The sequence below is a fragment of the Diaporthe batatas genome (genome assembly GCF_019321695.1).
Source record: "Diaporthe batatas strain CRI 302-4 chromosome Unknown Contig00009, whole genome shotgun sequence".
Classification (NCBI taxonomy): domain Eukaryota; kingdom Fungi; phylum Ascomycota; class Sordariomycetes; order Diaporthales; family Diaporthaceae; genus Diaporthe; species Diaporthe batatas.
This window is the reverse complement of record NW_025408556.1, coordinates 2,047,013-2,066,191: the sequence shown is the minus strand read 5'-3', so window position 1 is coordinate 2,066,191 and position 19,179 is coordinate 2,047,013. Positions and strand designations below refer to the sequence as shown.

General features: G+C 49.2%; 7 protein-coding genes across 7 annotated transcripts; 5 read left to right on the top strand and 2 right to left on the bottom strand.

The window, feature by feature from the left end:
• Positions 1-300: 300 nt before the first annotated feature.
• Positions 301-2,805, top strand: KVR01_007798 (uncharacterized protein; the record flags this gene model as incomplete). The annotated part of the gene is made up of 9 exons (XM_044787969.1): positions 301-398; positions 473-522; positions 579-596; positions 650-1,206; positions 1,261-1,319; positions 1,389-1,631; positions 2,281-2,395; positions 2,466-2,536; positions 2,694-2,805. 9 exons carry the CDS (start codon positions 301-303, stop codon positions 2,803-2,805), a joined length of 1,323 nt encoding a protein of 440 aa, XP_044642776.1.
• Positions 2,806-3,170: 365 nt separating this feature from the next.
• KVR01_008114 (uncharacterized protein) lies at positions 3,171-4,312 on the bottom strand (the record flags this gene model as incomplete). Its single annotated transcript, XM_044781255.1, has 1 exon — positions 3,171-4,312. The coding sequence occupies exon 1, from the start codon at positions 4,206-4,208 to the stop codon at positions 3,171-3,173; it is 1,038 nt and encodes a 345-aa protein (XP_044643092.1). The 5' UTR covers positions 4,209-4,312.
• A 202-nt stretch (positions 4,313-4,514) lies between these two features.
• KVR01_007683 (uncharacterized protein) lies at positions 4,515-5,300 on the top strand (the record flags this gene model as incomplete). The annotated part of the gene is given in 3 exon segments (XM_044789868.1): positions 4,515-4,548; positions 4,559-4,770; positions 4,851-5,300. The coding sequence occupies 3 exon segments, from the start codon at positions 4,515-4,517 to the stop codon at positions 5,298-5,300; spliced, it is 696 nt and encodes a 231-aa protein (XP_044642661.1).
• Positions 5,301-7,015: 1,715 nt separating this feature from the next.
• KVR01_008237 (uncharacterized protein) lies at positions 7,016-7,604 on the top strand (the record flags this gene model as incomplete). The annotated part of the gene is made up of 1 exon (XM_044782942.1): positions 7,016-7,604. One exon carries the CDS (start codon positions 7,016-7,018, stop codon positions 7,412-7,414), a length of 399 nt encoding a protein of 132 aa, XP_044643215.1. The 3' UTR covers positions 7,415-7,604.
• A 2,386-nt stretch (positions 7,605-9,990) lies between these two features.
• KVR01_008343 (uncharacterized protein) lies at positions 9,991-10,617 on the top strand (the record flags this gene model as incomplete). The annotated part of the gene is made up of 2 exons (XM_044792395.1): positions 9,991-10,557; positions 10,582-10,617. The coding sequence occupies 2 exons, from the start codon at positions 9,991-9,993 to the stop codon at positions 10,615-10,617; spliced, it is 603 nt and encodes a 200-aa protein (XP_044643321.1).
• A 422-nt stretch (positions 10,618-11,039) lies between these two features.
• KVR01_007956 (bifunctional 4-hydroxy-4-methyl-2-oxoglutarate aldolase/oxaloacetate decarboxylase) lies at positions 11,040-12,229 on the top strand. The gene has a single exon (XM_044785228.1). It carries the CDS (start codon positions 11,136-11,138, stop codon positions 11,928-11,930), a length of 795 nt encoding a protein of 264 aa, XP_044642934.1. The 5' UTR covers positions 11,040-11,135; the 3' UTR covers positions 11,931-12,229.
• Positions 12,230-12,251: 22 nt separating this feature from the next.
• KVR01_008226 (uncharacterized protein) lies at positions 12,252-13,440 on the bottom strand. The gene is made up of 2 exons (XM_044785745.1): positions 12,959-13,440; positions 12,252-12,894 (listed from the first exon to the last, which is right to left on the bottom strand). Exons 1-2 carry the CDS (start codon positions 13,293-13,295, stop codon positions 12,356-12,358), a joined length of 876 nt encoding a protein of 291 aa, XP_044643204.1. The 5' UTR covers positions 13,296-13,440; the 3' UTR covers positions 12,252-12,355.
• Positions 13,441-19,179: the final 5,739 nt, after the last annotated feature.

The following is a 19,179-nucleotide window of genomic DNA, read 5'->3' as shown; positions in this document are numbered from 1 at the left end:
ACTTTAGCCCCAGAATTATTGGGACTCCTAATGTGGAATACGTGCTTTTTCTGCTGCTCTGAGCTATAGTGGATCGATATATAGCCCCTACAGACTGGAGCTCTTGCCTCGATGAAGCTAACTCCTGCGGCTGCCACATGCCCGTAACGCTGTCTAAGGTGGAAGTGTGTAGGCCGATCACGCTTCAGCTGCAGCTATATGACCTGAAAATGGCATTCAGGTGTTCTTGTAGAAACCTCCCCTTGGTTTGTTGCTACTGTACCATTTCCCCATGTCTGATTGCGTTTCTCGTCGTAGACAATGTCGACCGAAGGGGATATAAAGACAAAAAGCCGCGGACCTTCGAGGTTACCGTTAATCGGTGTCTTTAAAGAGGTCTTTAACTGGTACCCATCTGAGTATCCAGCGGCAGAGAAAAGTAAGTGGGGATCAAGAATGTCCACAAAGAAGACAAATACTCAAGACCTGCCAGATTGCTACTCAAGCTCGATATCTCCATCCTCGTGTTTGCCTGCTTATGTTGTGAGCTCTCGGTCAACGCGCAGTCCCGGAATGATGACACTGATTGGCCTTGATAGTCTTCGTAAAATATCTAGGTAAATACGCAAGTTCTAATGTTCGCGGCAAAGGCAAGAGCTAATCCCTAAAGATCAAACAAATATCAGTAATGCCTACGTGAGCGGGCTAAAAGAGGACTTCAGCCTTAACGGAAATGAGCTCAACTACTTCAACGTCTGCTATGCCACATCGAATGTGGTCTTCCAGGTGCCGGGTATGCTCCTCATGTCGCGGCCAAAGCTGGCCCGGTGGCTCCTCCCGACCCTCGAGGTCCTCTGGGGCATGGCGACCTTCGCTCAGAGCCGCGTCACGAACGTCCACCAGCTGTACGTCCTCCGGTTCCTGGTCGGCATGCTTGAGGCGCCCGTGTTCGCGGGGACGCACTTCATCCTCGGGTCCTGGTACAGCGGCCCGGAGCTCTTCCGCCGCGCCGGCACGTGGTTCATCTGCAACCCCCTGGGCTCCATGATCAGCGGCTACCTGCAGGCCGCCGCGTACACGAACCTCTCGGGTTTCGGGGGCATGGCGGGGTGGCGGTGGCTCTTTATCATAATCACGATCCCCGTTGCGCTGCTGGGCTATGTCGTCTTACCCGGTATCCCGGACTCGCCGAGGCCGTTCTACCTCACTGAGGATGACACTGAGCTGGCCAAGACCCGCCTGGAGAGGTTTCGCACCCGGAGACCCGGAAAGCTCGGATAGGACGTTATCAAGCGGACGCTGAGCCGGTGGCACATCTGGGTGTTTGTGTTCTGTTACATGTGAGTGCCTCTCATATTGTAGTCTCTCTTCTTTGGATGACAAGGAGTCACTGACAGGGCGAGCTCTAGCTGCATGATCATATCATCATACCTCTCGCAGTACATGAACCTTTGGCTGAAGGCTGAAGGCTACAGTACGGTTAAGGCTAACGAGCTGCCCTCCGTGACGTATGCCATCCAAGCCCTTGCGTCTTGGCTCAGTGCGACATTGGCGGCCATCTATCCTTCCCGGGCCATCTACAGCATCGAGACTACCTGTGTGCTCTTCTCTTCCATATGTATGATTATCTGGAATATTCCGAAGCCTTTAAAGTGGGTCGCTTTTCCTTCGTATTCGAGTGTTAGTATACCGCTAGCTGACCCCCCCGGGAAAAGGTTCTTTACGTGGTACCTACCGTACCGGGCCCTACAGGCAGCCCGCAAGAGTTGCGGGGGCCCGCAAGGCTTGCTTCGTTTTCAAAACTTATACCTACCGCAAGGCTTACACCCACCGCAAGAGTTACCCTTTCGCAAAAGTTAGAGAATTTAGGTGTAGAAGTCACGTAAGGACTTTTTAGGAGAGAAGTAAGTACATACCTACCTAAATACCTACCCTAGAGTAGGAAGAGGTAGGCACCTGGGTAGTCACAAAGAGGCAGTCACAAAGAGGCAGTCACGAAGAGGCAGTCACAAAGAGGCAGTCACGAAGAGGAAGAAGAAGAAAAAGATAAAGACGAAGACGAAGACGAAGATAAAACCACACCCTAGAGTAGGCTAAAAAACCTTAAAATCGCTCCAGAAGAAGAATCCTTCTCAGCCATCCTCCACACCTAAGCAAGCAAAGCAACTCTTAGATCACCAAAATCTTATCACATAATTTTTACACCTTAATTCTCTAACTCTTACAAAAGGGGTCAACTCTTACAGTCAGTATAAGTCTTACAGTAGGCGTAACGCTTACAGAGGGCCATAATGCTTATAGATCCCCCCTATTTACCAGTACGATATTCAGCGTGTCCGGGTGCGCCAGTCCGATCTTATACTCAACCGTCAACTCCATCGTCAAGGACCATTCCGAGAAGCGTGCCATCATCATGGTTAGTATCCCAAAGGCTTGGGAACAGCCTCTTTTACCAGCATGATAATGGCTGACCGGACATGTTTTAGGGCTCAATGATGACCTTTGGTTACTCATTCCAAATCTGGGTGCCCCTTCTCATCTTCCCTATCGCAGGGACGTTCGGGGCACCCAGATGGCAGCATGGCTGGCCGGTCACATTGGTGTTTTACTTCCTGCTTTGGACTGCGTTTATCACAGCCTTATTGCATCATAGAAGAGGGTGAGTTGTAATGTCTCAGTGATGATCGATATAGAGATGAACAATTCATAAATAGGAAGAATAACCGGCAGCAGACGGACCTGAGTAATACTGTAAGCGTTGCAGGAGATACAAGCCGAGAGATTGAATCTGTTGTGACGACGGTAGATGGCAAGGCGAAGAACTAGCATATTCCTGCATTGAACCATGGCAACGGGTGATGAGCAATCCCTAGCTCCAGATTTAGTCAGGTCATGTAAGGTTTTGTTCTTCCCTATATAATAAAACCTAGAAATATAAGTAAAGATCTTTATTTAAAGGTACTAGGGGTAGAGTGGTATTAAATTAAGGTATAAGTGCGCTAGTTAAGCGCCTGACTGCAGGCCTAAGCACACGCCTGCGTGGGGAAGAGGGAGATATTCGCAATCTTTCAGTTTGGAGATATTAGAAACGAAACTACTTTGTAGATAGAGAATATACTTTGGTATGTGTATGGATTCCATTTGTGATAAAATTTAGATGTGAGACGTTTGGGAGACAGGTTTGAGAACTATTAAATCCCCACTGGCATCTCAGGCTCTGGGTAGCCTTCTACCAACGAAGAATAATCAGGATAATTCAAATCGATCACAACACCTGTCTTTTCCTTGATTGAGCAAACCAAATTCCACAGAAGACCCATTGGGTTGTTGAACTGGAAGACAGAAAGGCCAAATTCCGCCTCTTCATCATCAAAGTCTCCAACATAGGTCTGCCCAAAGTCAAGGAAGACGGGCTCCCAAGTGTCGGATCTCAGAAGCACATTTTCTGGTCTGCAGTCCTTCATGACTACACCAGCGAGGTTGATCTTCTCCGTCATGTTTGCAACATCCTGCAGGATCCTGCCCCACTCCCCGCGTTCGGGCAGGGGAGGAGAGTTCTCAAGCTCAGAAAGCGGTATGCCGGAGACGTATTCGAGCAGCACCCCGTCCACCCGCAGGAACGGGCTGTCCTCGGCTTTGTCCTCGGTCTTTTCGTCCGTCTCCGATAACGGGACCGAGGCCAGGTGCACATGTGCCAGCATGCGAGGGATCCAGTCCCCTTGCACGTGTGCGAGTTTCTCGTACACCGCGGTCTCGTTCCGGAAGAAGATGCGGCACCTGCGTTGCAGCGCGACCTCGTACCTGGCCATGCCCTCTTCCGTGGGCTCATAGTATTGTTCCGGCTCGAGGGGGATAGTTTCCATCTGCTCGTTGTCGGCGTCGATCTCGTGCCACAACTTTGATGCCTTGCCGCTCTGGACATAGCTTCGAAAGGCTTTCTCTCCATCACGGGTGGCATGAATACACCATTCCGGGAGAGACTCGCTCCGTGCGTGCATTTTTCGCAGCGAAGAACCGAAGCGGCGGTCGAACAGTTTGAGCACGGCCTTCTTGGTCGTAGTGCTTGAGTCGTCTGTGTATGTGACCTCCAACACGGTCGACATCGTGGCAGAGATTTCCCGAGTGACGGTGGCCTTGACATTTCCGGGCAAAGTTTCATTGGCCTTATCGACAACGAGCGAAAGCTCGGTTCCCTCGAGGTAGGCAGGAGGTACAAGATCAGAACCCATCTTGACGAGAGTTGGTGAAGTTTCAATGAAATTGCTCAAATTGGATGATGGGAGTGCCGAGTAGAAAACAGAGGTGCTGTCGGGAAAGGTTCTCCGGGTCGAGCGGTGGTCTTGAATTTATGTGTCAAGAAGCAAGTTTGTTGGTTCTTGGTCGTGGGAAGCGATATGGGTCCCTTTTATTTTATAGGTGGCTTTTATGGGGCAGCTGTACTTCCCGGTTGCACTGGCCGGGCCCTCCAGGCAACCACCGTCCCGTCACTGCCTCCCATTACCTCCGAAGTGATCCACGGAGAGGGAAGCGCCAAGATGTCTGAGAGCTCAGGCATCATCTTCCACCTGGGTATGCGAAGGGGCAGCGACGGGCACCACTGGATGTCCACGGCCACTTCGTCGTCGTCGAGTGCACCCAGCACGACTGGGGCATGAACGAGCCAACCCTCCTCGAGATCCTGAACTTCTACAAGAAGATGCCGGCAAGGTGCTATACCAGGAGTCACTCAGGGATGGAAGCGGCTCTGGCGATGACAGCGACGGGTCAGATGGCGGCGCGTCAAGCTGGGTGGTACGTGTCTCTTCCTGAAGCCGAAGCTCCAACGGCTCCTCGTGGGCTATTTGTTATCCAGTCGCAAACCATGTCACTAGTACCTGATGCGTACAAAACAAGGTCATGACTACGGCGGTTACTTCGACCTTGACAACGAAGAGGGGTACGTCGAGTGCGACGCGCAAGGAAAGCCCATCAGCAGGACTACAACGAAGGATGTCTTCTACAGCCAGAGCCGGAAGGCATGGTTTTACATTGGCAGCCACCATTTCCGCCAGCCCGTGACCATCGAGAAGAGCCCCAAGAATCGCACGTTCTTTAAGAACTCCCAGGGCAAGCCCCAGCTTTGCCAGTGCGTGGATCCAAAGGCACTGGCAACTATCAACCAACGAGTGCGTTCAAAGACCTTTTGGCTCAAGAAACAAGCGCCTCCGCCTTCTCCCAAGCAACCCGGCCGCCAAAAAGTAACTCGGTTCGAAGTGGCCGTTTATTTCGAATGGCTGAGGTCCGGAACACAGACAGACTACGCTCTTTACACGACTATATAGCACTTGAGGTGCAAGGTGGTACATTTAGAATATAAATAGCAGACAGCTGGGATGTTTCAAATACATCTCTGGATAGATTCGACGCAACATACCTTCGCGGTGATTCAGTATAGGGTTGAAATTAGTTTAAATTAGTTTAGTTATTAGCTTTAACTAAGATTAAAGACTTTTAATTAAGAAAATAGTAAATAAATCTTTTTTTAGTTAGTAATTATAATTAAAAATTAAAGTAATTAATGAATTAGTTTTTAATTTTTAATTTAATTAAGTTAAAAGTAGGTTTAACTTAATAATATAGGTAGAAAATTTATAATATATAAAATATTTATATAATATTTATAGGGTTTAAGTTTAATTCTAGCTTTAATCTACTTCTTACCTTACTTTTTACTTAAATAAGAAAGATTTTTTTTTTAATCTTTTAATTTTTTTAATTTTTTTTTAATCTTTTAGTTTTAATTATTAAATATAATTAAATAATTAAAGACTATTTTTTTTAATTATAGTCTAATTGAAAACTAAAAGATTGAAGACTAACTTAATTAAACTAAGAAATTAAGGAATAAATTTACAACCCTAATTCAGTAGAAAGTATAAATGCAGTAGTTATATTCTTGTTGCGTGTTATTTAGCTTTCCGATTGCGTACCAGTGTTACCGGTATTCAGTCGACTACATACCTAGGTATATAATTTACACCGTGACGTTGGTCGAGCGAGGCCTGTACTCTTGGTGTGATCTAGCAGACGGCTAACACCTGGGCAGTGAACACCTCTGCCTCCTTGGGCGGCGTTTGTGTGCTGTACTTGCACACTGAGTGATTCGCTGTGCACCTATGCACAATGCCATCCCGTGGGACTGGGGGTGACTGGAAGTGGGCAGGGGCTGCTGCGCATAGACCTCGGGACCACCTGCAGCCTCTGGGGCCCGTATCAGCTAACTACTCCGTATTCGCTGATTGACTTCGTCGCCTTCCATTCCGGCTTGCTTTTTTCCCCTTTTTCTTAGCAGTCTATTTTTTACTCGAAGCATTGAGGATCAGGAATCTGAGCAACACTGGGCAGACATCCCTCCTCTGTGTCGCTCCCGTGACACTTCTAAGGTTATCACGGTTTCAATACCACGTCGCCCAATGCCGTTGGACAACATTGGAGTGAGACCACACTGGCACAACGTCAAGACAAACTTGACTAGGCAACAGCAATGTGGTTTCGCTTCTATTCCGTATACGTCCGAGGACATACATGGCGCCTTTACGGTGGTAAGCACCCAAGACCCCGCGCTTGAAAAGAACACGGTGTCGATAGCGATAGTCATAATATAATAGTTGCTTATAGCCTCAGCCTTATAACATATAAATAAGGCTAAGGGGTACCGTCTTAATAATAGCGTTAACTAGAATCGTGGATACAAGTAGCCCATAAGCTAGTCGCCGTGATGGAGTTATATGGCGAGACTAGGTCTGAAGATGGTCGCTATATAAATGAGTCGCACAGAGGGAATCCCAACCAAGAAATCGTCCCTCCAAACACACACACACGCACAAACAAGACCCTCGCCAGGTAAGCTAACACCATAGCCCCCATCCAAGCAATACAAATACGAGGCCGCCCCCCCCCCCTCCATACCGAGATCGATGAGTGACCGCCGCAAGCGAGCCAGAAATAACAAAATACTCCCTGAAAATCTAGTATTAGCGCCCAGGGGCCCTCAAACATGCTTTTACAGCAACCTCTCACTCTTATCCTGGCCACGCTGACCGCCGCCGTCACCGGCGCCCGCCGGTCCGGGCCAGACTTCAAAATAACGCTCACCAACTCGACGATGCGTGTGGCGACGGAGTACACCGGCTCGGTACACGAAGCAACGGTCGTCGCCGGCGCCACGGGCACGTTCGACCAGGCCTACCTGAAATGCGTCCACGAGGTCTGCATCCCCGAGTACCACTGCGTCCTCCACGACAGGAACAGCTCCCGCACGGTCGACCTGGGCCCCGGCAAGAACCAGATTGCTTGCGCCATAGAAATCGGTCTGATAACGTGCGCGTGGGAGCTCCCAAGCCCGAGGTACGAGGACGAGTGCCGGGCGAAGCCGAGTGGCAAGGCCAAGGCTTAGATGGATATGTCGTTTTCTTCAACTTGCTGAGCTGGGACTCGTGTCCTTTTGCCCTCGGCCAGACTACCAGCTTCGACGAGCACAGGAGGATGATGGGATGGGGCTGGGTACTGTAATAGTGTCACAAAGACGTCTCAACATGCAGACTAGCGGTGGCCAAATGTGCTGTTGGATTTTAGGGGAGATTGTCTGAGGATCCAAGGGGAAAGTATTGAAGGCTGCTCCTGAATTTGTTGGAAATGATATTTGTACTGGGTGAAAACTTCACAAATTGCACCGATATGCCAGCTAGAGTGGAAATCATTTTATCATTGATGCTTCAATGTTGGTTTCGAAGCTGATGATGGCTATTCCCAGTGCCGCAGATCTCTGCTTGTGGCGGCCTCTCGACCAAAAGGCTGCAGTCCTTCCACCATATTGCATTTGAATGCCTCGACCATCTACTAGTATTCCCATACCTAGACATTCTATCAATCGAGGTTTTGCAGACGTTGTGAAGGCCCTCAAGATAGACCTCTAAATGATATTGTAGTTCGCTTGTCAACCGTCGATAAATTCTGTCCGTTAATTGTTCAATAATTCAACTTAATTTATATATACATAGCTAGTACTATGGTGATGGAGATGATGTACTGGAATTGGTTATAGTTTTGGGCCGCTATTTGGTTGACTGAATAGCTCGTGTGTATGCTTTCCTGCTTGGCCGATTCAGTTTCTTGTTGCCGTCTCTTAGTGTGAGAAATGGTCACTGGCACTTTCTGCCTGGGGCTGCTGCCTACAGTCTAGCGAGCACGGCACAGAAACTTGTAATTCGGTTTGGCAAACGGACAACCAATACCGTGTTGACTATATGCGGATTGGGTCGCTTGATTTATCAGCACCTGAGGCTGTGCTCGACAAAACGCAGTGTTACCCCAGCTGCGGCCCAAAACAAGACAGAGTTCCACCCACGCCTCAACACAGCCGTCACTGTGGCCTGATCACTTCTCGCCTGTGTAACTTAGCTTTTCCGTCCCAAGCATGCATTATTTTATAGGTCGTGATCCCGCCAGGGTCTTTATTCGCTCTTTTCTTGTTCCATTCATCTCTTAGCCAACAAATAGCATCCGTAAAACACCCCGTGGGACGTCTTTTCAATGGCAGACAGATCACTCACTACAGCAGACCCCATGCCATCCGACGCTTCGAGTACGACCATCACATATGAAAACACTACGATCATTCCTGCCAACGCGGACCCAATCTTACAGCCCCAGCCAAGGCATATAACTAAACAACATCGAGTCTTCAAATACTGGACCTTTAAGATCTTGTCTGTCATACTCGCAACCGGTCTAATTACCGCAATCATCTCTGTTCTTGCGCACTTTAATGAAAAGACTGTCCCTGAATGGCCCCTCAGTATAAATCCCAATACACTCATTGCGGTACTCGCCACATTGTCCCGCGCCTTAATCCTACTCACTGTGGCAGAAATTATCAGTCAGAGCAAATGGTCCTGGTTTTCCCGCCAATCACATCCCATAAACGTACTCCAACGTTTTGATTCAGCTAGCCGTGGCCTGCTAGGATCAATAAGCCTCATATTCACCACACCGGGAAGTACTTTATCTCTGATCGGTAGCCTCGTCATAATCCTGTCCTTGGCACTAGGCCCCTTCGCGCAACAGGCCATCAAATCTGTAGACTGCCTGCAGTACGTTCCCGGAATCAACGCTTCGGTCCCAATCCCACATCACACGTCCTGGAAGGATGAATACTACCGGATGGGAGCTGGAAACTGGCTAGTAACTGTCGACAGGCAGGGGGCTCTAGTCAGCGCCCTAGTAAACCCGTCCGGCAACGACTCAAGCGTGACGGCAACATGCCAGACTGGCAACTGTACATTTCATGCTGACTCCACAAATATCTCATATTCATCCATAGGCCTGTGCAGTTTGTCTGTCGATACCACTTCCCTCGTATCCAGGGGCAGAATAGACAATTCAACTACAGACACTCCCAGGTTCAACTGCACACTACCAAACGGTCGGAACCTTCAAAGTCTTCTACCCCCCGCACAACACAACAACTTCATAGATGTTGGTCCCGACATGGACTTAACATGGGCATCTCCAGCATTCAGTGATGAGTTCCGGAATCTTTCGCCCATCTCTATATTGAATTTCACGATTCTTGAATTCACGAAGGCCACGTGCAACAACTTCACGGATTGTCCACACAATATCATCGCCACGTACGATCGTTCGGGGGCATGGAATTATATCTCGGTGACGAGTATATTATACCCATGCATGAAAAATTACCAAGCTGTGGTCGAGGAGGGAGCCTTTCACGAGGCCGTCATTTCTACGGTCCCAGCTCGTCAAAACTGGCTCGAGAGCACTCAGGCAGGGGAATTCCAGGCCCTCTTCCACTTCAACCACACAGCCTTGAAGACACCCTGTGTTTTAGGTGACTTAGAATATAGTATCGAAACGAACTTCTACGATATTTTTCGACTTGCAAACCGAACTTTTACACCAATCTCCGTCGATGGCGTGGAATACGCAGCCCCGGATGAATGCCTATATAAGATGAGCTCCGTCTACGCTGTAGCACTCTGGGCATTCCTCACACAGACCTTGCTATCAGGCAGCTGCGAGTTCAGTTTTGATATGAACATCCAGTCCCTCTACTGCCCTCTTCCATGGTGGCTTGAGCCATTCTATTACGGTGGCAATGCGACCTTTGATACCATTTCAAGCTCGATCCAGAATTTCGCCACAGGCGCCACCAACAAGTTTAGGACCATCGCGAAAAGCAACTATAATGCTGGACAGCACGACTTGGCTCTGGGGGCCGTCTCGCAAGCCACGGTCTGTATCGCCTTTGACTGGAAATGGCTACTGCTACCTATTATCCTCGTGGTCATCACCGCAGTCTTATTAGCCCTCATTGTGATCCAGAACTACAGGGAGCCCCAGCAACCGGTCTGGAAGTCCTCTCTGCTGCCGTTTCTCTTCTACGGTATTCGAGGAGAGTCGTCATCTGAGGACGGGATTCGGCCAGCTTTGGGCCTCACCGAACTTGACAAGCAGGCGAAATGTGTACAGGGCAGGTGGTACGCCGGGATTAACGCCGGCTTTGTGACGAGCGAGAAAGTGTGGAAGACATCTCTAGACCAGGATATCGACCTGGACTCACTGTTGGAACCTTCTTGATTAGAAACCGGTGTGCAGCAAGCGCGCGTACTATACAGGATGCGCGCTTATGGTTGTGTATCTAGCAGGATATCATCGCCAGAGTTCAGAGTGTTAATCCTAGGCAGTGTTTACAGTTGTTATAAGCTCGATGTTAATGGATCTTTTTATATCCATAAATTCTGGCGGCTGTTGTGCTAGCGAGAGCGATCATAAGTATACTAGCTGAAAGTTATCTCAACTATGAGTATGGTCGGAAGGATTGGGGAAATACCGGTGTATTGCCATGATACCATTTGCAAATGTAACGTCCGTCTTTGTGACTACTGCAAGGGGCGTTTGAACTTCAAGCTAGCCCCGGTGGGAGCCGCTGCTCCGACGTGATGTGGGCGGATCTGCGGGATTCGGCCGACAGTGACCACCGGCTTTGTTCGGTAGAGCCTGCCGAGGTGGTTGACATCGGCCCTCAGAAGACCCGTAGTATGCTTCGTACCTGAATGAGATGTAACTGACAGCAAGAAGACATCCGCACGATAGCAATGACCCTTTCCTTTCAAACGGTGCATCCGAGTCGTCTCCAAAGGAACATCAGGCCAGCTTTATTATCGCAACTCCGCATTATTACCGCTCGCATTCCAGCACGCGGCTACTCCACCCCATCCACGATGGCCTCAGACCCGATCGTCGAGAAGCTCAAACAGTTCCCGACCTGCGACATCTCGGGCGCCCTCGTGAAGCTAAAGTACCGCAACGGCGGCTTCCTCTCAGGCCTTACGCTCTGGTCTCCAGAGCGCCAGGCGGGCGACACGAGGATCGTCGGGCCGGCGTACACGGTCAAGTACGCGCCGCTGTCCGACCCGTCGCCGAAGCACCCGAGCCACTACATCGACTCCGTCCCCGCGGGCGCCGTGGTGTTCGTCTCGGCGCCGGCCAAGACGCCCAACGCCGTGTACGGCGGGCTGATGACCGCGCGGGCAAAGGCGCTCGGCGCCGTGGGCAGCGTCATCGACGGGCGGTTCCGCGACCTGCACGAGCAGCGGGAGCAGGGGTGGCCGGTGTTCGCGCGGGACGTGGGCACCGCGCCTCCGCAGGAGCTGCTCAAGGTCGTCGGCGTGGACGTGCCCGTCAAGCTGGCCACGGACGAGCAGGACATGGAGATCAGGCCGGGCGACTACATCATCGGGGACCTGAACGGGGTCGTGGTCTGCCCCAAGGAGCTTGCCGAGGAGGTCATTCCGATAGTGCAGAAGATGGTCGACGCGGATGATAAGGTTATGGCTGCGCTGCAGGAGGGGATGGGCTTTGAGGAGGCTACCAAGAAGTTCAGAGGCTGAATCTCTATGGCCTGGACGTGAGTACGGATACTACACAGTTTATCAAACTTAAGCTAGACTTCATCTACTCACGCAGACCTACAATCCTTGTGAGCCAAGGAGATTATGCCTCTGCCTATGAGACTGGAGTGAGAGCAGGCCGGTAAATGTGCGGAGAAACCTTGCATTTTCATGTAAGCCTCCCGGACTTGATATCAACGGGAAAGTGTACGTATCGCATAGTTTCACACGGCCAGTCTTCTTTTGCTGTCTCGTTCTAGGGTCACCACGTGTGGTTTCGTTTTTAATCCCCATACATGTAAAATGTACGCGGCGCCTTCATACAGTGGTAAACGCTCAAGAACCAGCGTTTGAAGGAATACAGTGCCAATAACAGTGGAAAGAGAATACCTAGGGTCACCACATGTGCAGGACCTCCGAACATATCACAATTTGCCCTTGACCTGCTTGAACGATCCGCCTCTGCCCTGCCCTTTGTGAAACCTTGTTGCCCCCTGCATGCTCTCCTTCGCTACCACCTGAACACCAGCGTCATACTCGAACCCCAATGCATCGCGGAGACTCGACGCCTCAAAGGTGCTGTAGTACGCCGACCGCCTGTCCAGGTTCATGCACTCCTGAGGAAACACCAACAAGCTCCTGGCCAGGGCCATCGCCTCCTCCACCGCCCTGCCCTTCTCGACGACGCGGCTCACCAGCCCCATCGCCAGCGCCTCCGTCGCGTCGACAGGGCGTCCAGTCAGGATCATGTCCAACGCACGGCCCAGGCCGACAATCTTAGGCAGCCGCACGGTCCCGCCGTCGATGAGGGGGACGCCGAACCGCCGGCAGAACACGCCCAGCACCGCGGTCGTGTCACAGACGCGCATGTCGGCGAGCAGGGACAGCTCGAGGCCGCCGGCCACGGCGTGACCCGATATCGCGGCTATCACTGGCTTGGAGGTGAGCATCCGTGACGGGCCCACTGGCAAGTACATATTAATGATTTGCTTCGGGGCCAGCGATAGCCCACACAACCTCATACTCACTCGGTCCGATGACATCCTCTAGTCGGTCTCTTGGGTTTCTCGTGGTCACATGCTTGACGCGAGGGGAACCATCAGGGCCGATGTTGGAGGTCGAGGCCGAGGAGGACGCGGCGACCTCGTGGAGGTCGTACCCGGCGCAGAACGCCTGGCCGCCAGCGCCTGTGAAGACGCACACCTTCTGTGTGTCGTCCTTGTCGAACTTCTGGAACGCTTCCGCGAGGAGGCGCGCTGTGGCTGCGCTGACTGCGTTGCGGACTGTGGGTCGGTTGATGGTGATCACGGCGATGCCTTCGGCTGTTGGCTCGTAGAGGGCCGTGGCAGCCGCTGCGACAGCCATTCTTTTAGCTGAGTATGGCAATCTGATATAGGAGCTTTGACAATTAGACGAGGTTCACTGTCCATGCACTTGTTTGCTCAGTCAACATTTGAAGTCTCGTGGTCATTAAGCTTCCATGAAAGTTTGTGCCGGGGGCCTGTCCCGGTCACGACTCCTCAGCTGACAAAACATGTGAATGTCGTGCAACCTTGGAAGTAGGGGCTTCGGCCACATTGTATTTTTTGTTCAACTATTTATCTATTTATTATTTTCTTAGCTTTTAAACTAGCTATTAGCTTATAACTTAAGTATAAAGTTAATAATTATTTAATATATACTTTTAAACTTATTTATATATAAAGTTACTAGCTTTTTTTATAAGGCTCTCTTTTTTATTATATTTTTTATATATTATATAAAAGTAAATAAATCCTTAATAATAAAGTAGTATATTTAAAGGAGAAAGATTTAATTTTTAGGTATTAAAACTTTTACTTTCCTTATATAGTATTTATTTAATATATAATAAATAAATTTTATTTATCTTTTAAAAGGTTTTAATTTTTTATAAAATTTATATAGAAAGGTTTTTAAATAAGTTTATTATTATAATATTACTATTTTATTAGTTATATATTTAAAATAAGGATTATAGTATATTTAGTTTATTTAATAAGAGTAGATTTAAGTGGTTATTAAGTATATTAATAGGGAAGAGTTAGTTTATTAAGTTTTATATTATAAGATTCTTCTTTTATAGGGGTTATTTTAAGATTATTCCAATCTTATTATATTACTATTTTATTAACTTATTATAGTAGATTAATCTTTAAGCTATTTTTATTAATAATTTTAATATAATATTATTAAAAGTAATATTTTCTAACTTTATTTATATAATATAAAGTTTAATTATATATTTATATATTATATTCTCTTTTTATTATTATTAATGTTATATTTTTTTAGACGTTAAGTTTTAAGTATTTACTATTATATAAAGGTGTTATATATATTTTATATATATGGGGATTAAAAACGAAACCACCTTAAACCACCCTTGGAAGTGGGATCTTGCATCAAGCCATCGACGGTAGTACCTCAGTGCCTTGGTATTCAGACAAAAGATAAAAAGCAGTTTGGCTTCTTTCTGTACAACCTAATATACGCTTGATTTGAGATATTTGTGTTGTAATGATCGACGTATATGTTGAGATACTCACACATTACCTAGGTAAGCTTCGCACCGACAATTAACTGCCCGTAGCGATCCCTCGCCGCCATCACATGCTTCATGAAAGAACTGATAAAACGGTGACCAAAAGAGTAGCAGTTCGTAGGCCGTTCCTGAACAAAGTATGTCTCACCGTACCAGATGTTCCTGAAGCTTGATTCACCTCTCCCTCACCGGTCTGTGCTGTCTCTCCCTGACTTGTTTGTGTTGGCCCTCCTTGTCCAGCCTGTGAAGTCTCTCCTTGCGAGGTCTGAGTAGCCTCTCCCTCCCCATCTTGACCAGACTCACCTGTTGAGCTGGCGGCCGTACTGGTCGGGGTGTAGTTAGGGTCAGTATTATTGTACGAGTAGGCGAAGTAGTCGTCGCAGTTCTCATAACATGAGTAGGTACCATGGAAGACCGTCACACTGGCGTGCACCGCCTCAGCGAACAGGTAAGCATCGTAGTCCCACGGCCGAGTAGTGACTTCAATGCCTTGCGTCTCTTCCTGTCTCTTCCTCTTGTCCCACACCTGGGTGTTCACGGCGAGTGTCAACTCGATGTCCTTGCCGGAGAGCGCCTCGACGTGTTGCGCAACGCACATCGGCGGAGGGAACAAGTTCACTTCTACATCTCTGCCGGCGCGCGACGTCGTGGTTGTGCGGACATCGCTGTATTTGAAGCTGTAGTCCCCACCGGGACAGCAACGGACGATGCTCACCACCACGTCGAAAGCCTCTGTGACGGAACTTGTTCCCTGTGTGTATATCCCTTTATTGAATGGGCGCCACGTCGACTCCCGAGCGGTCGTGTAGCCCACCGGGCAGCCCGCATAGAATGAGGCCGTGCCATCATCACCGATCACCGGCGTCCGAGGATAGAATCTGTTGTCATAGCATGCCGCATTATTTGTGTTCCACTCTCCGAATTCTGTAATGGTGCACTCGAGCCAATCGGGTGTAGTGACCCCTCTGTTCGTCTCGATCTGGCAGCTTGTCGAGACGAGATACATGTGGGAGTCGCCAATGCATGATGGAGCAGGAGTAAACTGCGTGGTCGGATGTGAAGGCGGCGGGATATACGAACTTGTCGGTGTAGGGGTTGGGGCAGGAGTCGGAGCAGCGAGAGGATCGGAAGTTTCCGGACAGCCCCCGCCGAGGCATTGGGATATGGTACCAGAATAGTAGTAGACAGTTCTACTGAAAGCAGCTGAATAGGCATAGATGTAGTCCTTTTCATAGTCCCACGCCACTTCCGTTGTGATGAGAGGATCTATCGAGACTGTGAGGGTTGCCGTCTGGTCAGAAAGAGTTTGGACTCTATCAGCCCGACAGAAAAATGTGGTAATGATGCCGTTAGCTTCACCAGTAGCCGGTACGGCATCGAATGTCGATGCAAACTCGTATGCTCTAATGAACCGGTCAGCCAGTGAAAGGGAACTTCGAATTTAGAGGTGAATGGAACACTTACGAAGGACAACAAACGTAGTCATGTATTCCAAGCCTGACGCAAAGACTGCACGTGGAGTTTGAGTTGTCTCGTGTGCCGGTGTCATGCCCACTGGACAGTTGTTGACCTTGTAATAACCATACCCGTGATCATACCCATCATAACAATCTCGATCCGCCCGATCCGGAGGGCCCAGCAATGTAACTGTACAAATGGGAGGATCCACTTCATCTACAAAGTCTGAATCGTCACTTGACCACTGTGTGCCACATGGCATAGTAGTGAGCCACAAATTGGACGGCGCAAGACATGTGGCATGTGGCAAGAAGGCCGTGGTTGTACCCGAACTATAGAGGGAAGACATGGCAACCTCTACAGTGTACCGCCCGTTCATGATGAAGAAATACCGGTGACGTTGTAGACAGGAGAAGAATTAGACTTTCTTGGGCCAATTCCAATAAAACGAAACAATGTCAGTCACCCCGGAATTTATGGAAAACACCAACAGGTATCACAAGGACAATTTTCCCAGCCCCAGGTGGGCTGATTATGAGTGGCCAAGACAGCAACACGGCGACCCATTCCTAAAGCGACAGGGTGCAGTATTGACAACTTAGAGGTCTTTGGATATAGGCCTATGCATCACGTTACAGGCACGGCATGTAGGCACACAGATGACCTGTCAGTCCAAAATAGCAAGATACGATCTTGGCCTTCCATTATCAGCCTGGATTGATGCCCTCCTACTCTTGGCTCCCTAGATATTGATCCTTCGGGAACCGGTTCCGCCAGATAACGGGTATGCGGCAATTTTCAGCGCTAGCAACCATATGCTTCTAGTGAGGCTGGGATAGTGTGGCAGAATTCCAAGGTTCTGACATACAGATGCAGTCGCAGCCTCAGTCGATATTGGGTCTCCTGAGTTCAGCTGCGGCCGACTGTAGCAACGAGCAGTTGACGGTAGTGTGAAAATGACTTTCTCGTCATATTTGTCGTCCTGATCGTCCGGCACATATTTCGTTCCTCCAGGACAGCAGGGCATGCGTAAAAACAAAGACGGCTATTCACAATGGTTCTATCAGTTCTTCTTGCCCTGTCGTCTGCGCCGACTTTTCCATCTTTTACATCTTGCATACTGTGACGTATTGCAATAAAACAATTCTAGCACTTGCAGCACGTGTCGGCACTACTGCACACTTAATTACCGGGCCGCACTTCGTTCCTAACAGGACAAAGACGTGTCTTCCGGGACCTAAAACGAGTCTCTGCAAACGGAAAGGAACTGGCCTGCTCTGTACAGCAGCGCGTCCATTGTTGCTGCTTGGTGCTCCTTTGTTTGTGCAACCTGGTTAACTCGAGGATCCGGTGGCGGTCCCGATGGATGTTCCAGCTTAATCCCAGTTTGATACATATTGGCTCCCTCTTCGTGACACTATACCTAGGTAATATCTATTCTGTAGCGCACACAGACAATTTTCCATCTTTTGGCGTTGGTCATTCCCCAAACCCTTCGAAATGTCCGACGATGATTACGACACGCAGGCGGCGTGGCGCATCCTGCGACGAAGCATTGACTACTTCGACTTCTGGCGTTCTGGCACATTATTACAATGGAACGGTCGGGAACGAAGACCAATCTACAGCCAATATCCGATCCCTTACCGGCCGGGCACTATCCCTGAGCATGCGATTGTTAGCCCAGACCCAGATGGCCCCGTGCGGGGAGTTCACCATTTTCGAGATGTAAGCAGGACAGATGAAGGTCCTGGCCGATATCCAGTGTCGAATTCCTTTGTGGGTTACTTAGGAAACCTCGGGTATAGGATGCTCAGAGTACTGGGAGCTGGCTCGCAGGGCTTAGCGGTCTTATTCGAGGAAACAAGCACCGGAAACAAGCTCGTTCTCAAGTGGAGTACAGATATTTTCAGCATAGCAACGGAAATGTGGTGTATGAGGAAAATGGTGGGGGCAAAACATATCATTCAGGTGAGGTACCGCTCCAGTTTGATAGGATACATCCTCTCCACCGCTGCCACAAACTTTTGGAACACCTACGGTGTCCAACATGCTTGGGGTTATAGCATTTGCCACTTAATACAGAAAGAAAATCATTCAGCCGAGATCCCTGGCTCGAACCCTCTCCGCATTACTAGTGCATATGGAAACTGACTTCGCCAATGCAGCGACTCTTCCCAGGTCCGATAGATAATATGGACGCGACTGCACACATATCAGAAGCGTACTGGAATCGGTGCATGGCCGATGATGTTGGTGATCGGAGCGAGTTGATTTCCTTTTGTGGCAACCCCTCGATGCTCATATATGCAATGGAATTCATGCGGCACGGAAATTTCAACGTAAGAGTGCAAAGCTCTTTGCCTTGGCGGAATCGAGAGAATACTGCCTTTCCAAGCCCCCTCCCTCCCCCCTTCCCAAAAGAAAAAAGATATTTAAAGCATATTCTCGACACGTTTCGCTTTCCGAGGGAACCTTGGAAGCTAATGCGGTGACTCCTGCATACAGGGACTCGCTCGGAGGTTGTCTGCTGCCTCTATAGACACACCGGTACATCTCAAGGATTCAGAGCTCTGGTCCATATTCCTGTGCTTTTTCCGGGCGATCGTTGCTCTTGCCTACCCCGGCGAGTGGGACAGTGAGCTTGACCCGACACAACAACAACCCCCGACACAAGAGGAATTCATTCCTATGGGCTTTACCTTGCCATTGAGTACATCAGACGGTCTGGTAGACCTGGATATAAACGACCGCAACGTGATGGTAGGTGAAGATACGTCAGCTGCCCAAGGGCCGAATGGTCATGGGCACTCCTCGGTGCCGATTATCAAAATCGGTGATCTAGGATATGTTGCAGCATTCAGGGAGCCACACTACCGTACAAGCCTACGAGCCCGTGTTGGGTGGAGAGTGTGTGGAAATCCCGTGGTATGTCAATTGTTCACCTTTGATCGGTCGATTTATATGCGGTCTGCTAAATCGTTTCGAAGTGTAATCCTCCAGAGCAGTTCACGAAGACATGGAACAATGTTTACGACTGGAATTCATTAGCAGCAGATGACACTGCTGGCAAGTTTGATTGGTGGACAAACTGTAAATCAACTCAACATGAAATGCTTGTAAGAATACTGCATTGTTCGGATCACTTTGCTGACAGCAGAGAGAATAGTGTGGCAAGTTGGGCGATTGATGACAATCCTGGTAAGAGACTTCCTCGTGAATGCAATT

Excerpts from the sequence above, each read along its gene's own strand:
- KVR01_007956 (XM_044785228.1), top strand. The coding sequence starts at position 11,136 with ATGACCCTTTCCTTTCAAACGGTGCATCCGAGTCGTCTCCAAAGGAAC.
- KVR01_008226 (XM_044785745.1), bottom strand. The coding sequence starts at position 13,295 with ATGGCTGTCGCAGCGGCTGCCACGGCCCTCTACGAGCCAACAGCCGAA. Across the intron at positions 12,895-12,958 it reads AGAGGATGTCATCGGACCGA|TGGGCCCGTCACGGATGCTC; the intron begins GTGAGTATGAGG and ends TGTACTTGCCAG.